The sequence below is a fragment of the Blastomyces gilchristii genome, assembly GCF_000003855.2.
Source record: "Blastomyces gilchristii SLH14081 genomic scaffold supercont1.1, whole genome shotgun sequence".
Lineage (NCBI taxonomy): Eukaryota > Fungi > Ascomycota > Eurotiomycetes > Onygenales > Ajellomycetaceae > Blastomyces > Blastomyces gilchristii.
Genome location: NW_003101682.1, coordinates 5911190 through 5918627, shown reverse-complemented (window position 1 = coordinate 5918627; position 7438 = coordinate 5911190). Strand labels below are relative to the sequence as shown.

Sequence of the window (7438 nt, the reverse complement as noted above, 5' to 3'; positions counted from 1 at the left end):
ATCTCTGTTCAAATCAAATATATGATAAGTAAGTTCCTTATATATCAATTTGATATGTGAAAAATGTAGTTAATAAGTGACTTATAGTTCTTCTATCATATTTCATTCTGTGTATGAAATTCTCTGCAAAAGTGATATATTTTAGAGATAAAGCTAACAGTAGTGACAGGATTTTTTGAAAAGATTCCTCTCTCTGTGACACAATTTTTCCTCTCTCTTCATCTTTAATAGTGAGTGTATGAGAGCATTATCTCTGTAAGATAATAAGGAACTTATTCTGATGTTTTCTAGTGAGTAATAAACATCTTTATGATGTGACTGCAGTCTCTGTAACTGTTAAGAAAGCTCAGTTGAAGATGAAGACAGCAGTGTCGATGAATCATGAAAGTATTACTCTTATTATTATATCTTCTTCTTCTTCTTCTACTTCTCTTACAGTTGTAGTGATAGTCATCATGCCTTGCAGTGAAGTGTTATCTCTTCTACCAGTTAGTTCATCTATGTCTGATTCTTTCTCTGCTCTCTCTTATCACTGTTGTGACACTGTCTCCTTCTTCAGTCAACATGATAGTGTATGACCCTGTGTGGTCATTCAGAGAGAATCTCAGAGAGAGCTTGATTTCAGAAACAGTGACTTCAAGAAGCTTACTCTTTAGTTCCTCTTCTGTGATATGCCTGAGCTCTGCTCAGAATACTGCTGAGTTGAGTCTGCAGAATCTCACAGTTTCTTTGTCTTCTCTCTGTAAGAAGACTTCAGTGCAGTCTCTGATTAGCATCATTACATGTCTGCACTGTGTTAAGCAGCTGAAGAAAGAGAGAATCTTATGCATCTGTCTCTTCTCTCACTCTCATTATTTCTATTATGCTTATAACAGCAACTTCTGTCTCTCTGTAAGTATTATCTCACAGGAAGATGTTGTATCAGCTCTGATAAGAAGCTCAGATACTTAAGCAGTACAGAGTGAGAGTCTCAGAGCTTTAAGCATTGATAGATTCTGTCAAGACTGAGAAGATTTCTCTTGCTTCTCTATAAAAGAAGATGAAAGCATGAATTTCTAAGATGAAAAAACATCTCAGAATGACTGATCTTAAGAAGAGATCAGCTGACATCACTGTTAAAAGTACTGCAGAGACAAATTACTGATTAAAGAGAATCTCACTTCAATTAAAGCAGATAACTGAGATACTTTGTAAATTAGTAAGTTAATACTTTATACATTTCATATACTCTTCTGCAGTACTGCAGCACTAACTTCTTAACAGATAAAGATATCAGTGTCAGAGACTTCAATGATGAAGAATAAGTTTAATAAGAGTGTAATTATTAATAAGTAGACTCTGAAGTTCTCTCTTTTTACTTTTTCTGCAGACTGTAACTCTATTAGAATAGCAGCAGTTCATGAGTTAATAATATTAGTCTTTTTATTAGTTTCAAATATTTCCTTTCTCTAATCACTTCAGGAATTTTACACTTGTGTAGTCTTATTAAACTTCTAAAAAACTCTTTGAGAGAAAATAAAAGAAGAGTACTACAGAGTTTATAAGACACTGACTCATCATTATAAGATTATCTCTAAAAAAGTCATTTGAGAAAAAATGAGAAGTCTTAAACAGCATTTCTTATTTAATATCTCTAGCATGTAACAGAGTAATCTCTACTAGCTGTCTTATAGCTTGCAATCTCTTTCTCAGCATTTTTCAAATACTTAAGTGATTTTTATAAATTCTCTAACAATGAATAATCTTCTCATTAACAAGATATTAAAGCTTACTATAATATATTCACTTATTCAATATTATCTTCATAAGATATTCAGTATCACTCTCAATCTTAATATTATTCAGCTGAGACAGCTCTATCTCAGAGTGTTGTTTATAAAGCTTTAAATAGAAAATGTGAAAAATAGAATGAATTAATTTTAATTCTGAGAGTAACTTTAACTCATATATTTACCTACTCATTACTCTTGTTATTAGAAAAGATTCTAGTCATCACTCACTGAGCTTCTTACACAGTCTTATTATCTTGATATTCTTTGTTAAAAGTAGCACTTGATTCTCTATCAAGAACTTCATTAAAAGATGTTTTCAATTATAGTATTTTATCTACTACTTCTGAGTATAATGAATACTTTTTATCATCTTCTCATGAATTTTATTCAAAAGTTTCAATCTCACTTTTACTTCTAATACTGAGAGATAATCTGTTCTCTGTATCTGTTCAATATTCTGACTATCTATCTTCTTCTTTGAAATATCATTCATGATGTCACTTAGTAATAAAGAATTATATTCATAATAAGTATAGAAAGAAGATATCTTTAAGATTGCATTCTTTACATTATTATATATGAATTTGACAGTCAGAAGATGTTTAAGTTAATTATTCTGATAATATGAATAGAACACTTGAAGATGCTGTTCTAATATCTGATTCTGATATTCAGTCTGACCATCTATCTGCAGATAAAATGCGGTGCTGAGAAGATGTCTTATTATAAGATAATAGTAAAAAGCTGATCAGTATTTGCTAATAAAGAGAGATTCTTGATCTGTTATTAATAATTTCAGAGCACTGTGATTACAAATGATAATATCTAAAAATAGGTCAGTTAATTCAGAGGCTTTAATCTTTTTATAAGTAGAGATATATTTTATCATCTTTGTGAAACAGTTAATAATAATCAAAATTGAGTCATATTCTTTAACTCTTGTTGACTTCAGCAGATTAACTATGAAATTTATCAATAGATTCTGTCATAGACTCTTCAAGACAGGCAGTGATATTAACTCACTGTATTACTTATACTGTGAGATCTTTATTCTTTAATAGATATTGTAAGTTTCAATATACTCTTTAACATCTGTTCAGAGCTTATTTCAAATATATTTATATTTTAGAAGCTCTTCAGTCTTCTCTAACTCAAAGTGCTCTGTATGAGAATTATTATGATGAATTCTCAATAACTACTGACACACTGCTCTGCTATGAGAGATGAAGACTGAATCATTTAGTAGTAGAAGTTTATATTCTTCTAGTTATCAGTGACTTAGTTTCTTAGCAGCACTGCCCTGCTCAGAGTCTGTCTCTTTCAAGTTAAAACTAAATTCTTTCTTCTTCAACTTCTGAATTCAAGCTGTAGTAGAGACATTCTTCTTCTATAACTTATCAATGAATTTCAAAAGTAGTCAGATTGAAAGATTGTAAATCATTTTATTCTTTATCAATTCAATGATAGTAAGATATAACATGAGAAGCTCATGATCTTCAGTGTCAGTTCTCTGCAGAGATCTGGGTTTTCTTTCATCTTCTATACTGAGTCATGCAGCTGTCTTATCAGTGCTGTTTCTGAGCTTCAGAGAATTTCAACTCTCTGCAGTCAGCTTCTTCTGCAGTGATGACAGAGATTCTTTTATAGAATTCTTCTCTACATCAATGATATTATAATCAGACTATCTAGATAGTGTGTTAGTAAGATTAAGTTAATCTGAACAGTATCAGATATAGAAATCATACTTTAAAAGCAGCTTCACTCACCTGGCTTGACATTCTGTTAAGCTCTTTGTTATCAAGAAATAATGCAGATTTGCATAATCAGTGAGAACTTACACTGAGTACTTACTACTCTGAAGATAATATTGCCAGATCTTAAAGAATTTGACAATTGGTAATATCTCTTATTTATAAGTATCATACCTTCTCTGTATGAGTGATAATTTCTTGAAGAAGAAGATCACTGATCTTTATTCACAGTGTCTTATAGACTCTGTGAAAAAGTCTTCTCTCACAGATATTTCATTATCTGTATTCTCAGAGATTATTATTCTCTGATTCTTCTAATGTTGAAAGGTCTTCAGTGTCAACTGTGAAAAGATTTCACAGACTCTATTCTCAGATACATCAGTCTCACACTGGCTGATAGACTGACCGTGTGACCGTGTCTGGGACCAGGACCAGATTTTTTGATAGTTTCATTATCAATTCGACTGATCCCATTACACAGTTTTAACATTAGATAGTAGTCTTATACTGTTTCAGTGAGACTTACTGTCTACTCTTGTCACATTTTCCAAATAAGATCATGATTTCCACTTCTCAATTTGAATTATTTTTATTGCTTTAAATGACTTTAAATCTCATTTGAGTGTTATCAAAAAGTGTTACTTTTTAAAAAATTAAAAATAGGCTAAAAAAAACCTTAAAATGTCTAAAGATAGTCACTTTATGCCAAGAATGAAACTAAATGAGATCAAATAGAATCACTTTCTCATTTTTTTCAAGTCATGGTTTCATTTTAAGATCTCATATATAGTCACTTTGCATGTTTTTTTAATGACTAGTCCCAGCGGGATTCATACTAAGAAATGTATGAGATCAGACCAAATGAGACCAAATGTGAAATTCATGATCCCGGCGGCCAGTCTACTGACTGAGTAAGTCAGGATTAAAGTGATTCAGTATTGTAACATCCGTAAAAGCTTATTTCAATTCTACAAATATCTGCACAGTGTCTTGAGTAAGAATAAATAATTCTGTTTTTCTGTCTTTCACACTTCTCTTTAACAGATCTGTAAGAGAGACAGTAATCTGTGAATATATATAGATGAATTATCTGTAGAAATTTACAAATTTTAGAAACATTTGTATCACACAGTATGTTCACAGTGCTGGCCAGTTCTCAATGACAGAGACCTAACTTCTGTTCATTGAAATATCATTAATCTTAATAATATAATCTAAGAAATCAATCTTCTGCATGTAAAATGAGCATTTTTCAGTGTTTATATAAAGTTAATGCTGTCTCAAGTGACTCAACACTTCCCAAATATGAGTATTATTTTCTTTCTCTGTTTTTGAGAAGATTAGAATGTTGTTCAAGTATACTATGTAGAAGATGTTGACAAGGCTCTGCAGTGCCTCATTTATATAGGTCTGAAAGATGACTGAAGCATTACAAAGATCAAAAGATAAAACAAGATGTTCAAAATTGCTGTACTTGATATAAAAAGCTGTTTTTCAAATGTTATCTTTGTTAACTCTGATTCTATGATAGATATTCTGTATATCAATCTTTGAGAACATCTTTGCTTCAGATAATTGATTAATCATCTTGTCAATTAATAATAATGAATAGTAATTCTTAATCATCATCTTATTAAGACCTCTATAGTCTATACATAGATGTAGTCTATTATTCTTCTTAAGTACAAAGAGTATGAGTATCTCTGTCAGACTCTTTGATAAGTGTATTCAGTTCTTTGATTGCACTTTCTCAAGATATTTACACAGAACATTCAATTTCTTTACAGATAAGTTGTAAAGAGATCTGTACAGTGCTGTTACATCATCTTCAAGACAGATTTTATATTACATTTTAATATCAGAAAACTTCACTGCTTCTCTTTCTAAAAAGACATTCTTATAGTCTGTAAAGAGATATTATATACATTCATCTTCAATAATGAATACTGCTGCTAATCTTGCAGTGAGAGTGATAACTTCTTCATCTATCTTCAAGTCTCAGTCACCTGCTACACAGTATAGTGACTCTATTCTTTTCTCAAGATTCTTCTGATGAAACTCTTCAAATTTCTCTATCACTGTCTCTTTATCAGTGAGACAGTACTGTCATATCTGAGTGACTCAGTCAATGAGAGAATTGTTTTCTCTCAATCACAGAAGATCTAGAATGACATTCTCATCTATGATATTAACAGTGTGAAGAAGCAGACTGCTCTTCTTGAAGATTTCTTCTAAGTCTGTGATCACACACTTCACTTGAATTATGCTAAAATGATGATACTTCATTTCATCAGTAAATTTTGCATGATCTGATGAGTCTATCTTCTTTCAATTTTTTATCAAAGAAAAGAAATAAAATATGAAGTTAGTATTTATCTCAGAGTCAAGTAGATATCTCACTGATATCTTCTCATTTGAGATATGCATTGTAATTGTAACATGAACTCAGAGATATGAGAATTATTAATTCTTCATTTCTTTCTCTTCTTTATCTTCTGCAGATACATTTGTCAGAAGAGAAGTTAACTTTGAGAAGATATCTTCTCAGTTTCTTTTCTTCTTCAGCTTCTTATAATTACTAGCATAGTAATCATCAGCTCTGCAGTTAAAACAGAGATCTTTATTAAATCTTTTTTAATATTTCTTTACAGTGAGTGAAGAATCAGAATACTTGAAATTCTTCTTTACTTTCTTCACACTAGAGCTGTCACAGTGCTGTTTAGATTTCATTATTAATTACTTAGAAAGAGTCTTATTGACCTTTTTCTCAGAGAATTGATTATTCTAATAGATCTGAGAGATCAAGTTGACAAGCTCAGTGTAATTGATTAATGAACTCTGATACTGTGATATTATTATTCACATCTTGTAAGTCAGCTTTATAAGATAAAGCTGTATTTTTAATTAATTTAAATTATCAGTCAATTTCTTCTAATATTCTTCAAATCTTACATTGAAATTGAAAGAATTCTCATTATCTCATTAATATAATAAGTTGAACTACTGCACTGCTGTGAAGCTGCAGTTACAGTGATCTTTAATTTAATTCAGTAGAAAGTTCTTGAATTCTTCTCAAGTCATTGCAGTATTGATACACTCAAGCTCTCTCTTCTTGATAACTCAACTCAACCGCTCCACCACGAACTCGCTCGATTTTTCGAATAAGAACCCGCCGATAGATCCATCGAAAAGCCCTCGATCATACGAGCATTTTGACCCCATCGCCGACCGCATACCCCGTGTGGTGGTGGAGTTATCCAGCCAAATGTGAACCAGACGTCGTTCGAAACTCCTGTGTGGGATTATCCCCCATTCTCCCCTACCACACCACAACCCCGGGCCAAATTGCCATACAAATTGTAAGGTGAAGAGACCTAGCCATATGCACCAATCTTCTCGATTTTGGAAGATCCCCGATCTGTAGTTGTGGAGATATCTGAGAAGCGACCTCCGCGAAAACCCTGTCCATCTTTGATGTTCCAAAACACCAACGCCAAGTCTCACCCTCGTACCGCCCTTCCTAATCTGGCCCATCCCCGGCAGAAAAATACAAAAAGATACCTCGGCGATAATATCAAGCACATAACCAATGACCACTTCTGAAGTGCAACCTCCGCGGTCTGTCTTCAGTGTATCTAGACATCAATGCCAAGTCTCACCCTCGTACCACCCGTCTCAATCTGGCCCATTCCCGACAGAAAAGTACAAAAAGATACTGCAGCAACTGTACTCGATACATAATCAGCAGATATGACAACTATAAAATCAGTATATCTCAAGGTCTGACTGAGCCTTTGATCCCTGCACAGTGAGATATATTAAATCTAGTTTAATACCTCAATATTCAATAGATTCTGCAAGGGATTGAGAACAGCAACACTAGATTTCTATTGAATTTGAGAATTAACTCTATAT

General features: G+C 32.3%; 1 protein-coding gene across 1 annotated transcript; it reads right to left on the bottom strand.

Moving 5' to 3' along the window:
* Nucleotides 1-6643: 6643 nt before the first annotated feature.
* Nucleotides 6644-7212, bottom strand: BDBG_16158 (uncharacterized protein; the record flags this gene model as incomplete). The annotated part of the gene is made up of 2 exons (XM_031724163.1): nt 6644-7122; nt 7191-7212. The coding sequence occupies 2 exons, from the start codon at nt 7210-7212 to the stop codon at nt 6644-6646; spliced, it is 501 nt and encodes a 166-aa protein (XP_031575921.1).
* Between the last annotated feature and the right edge of the window lie 226 nt (nt 7213-7438).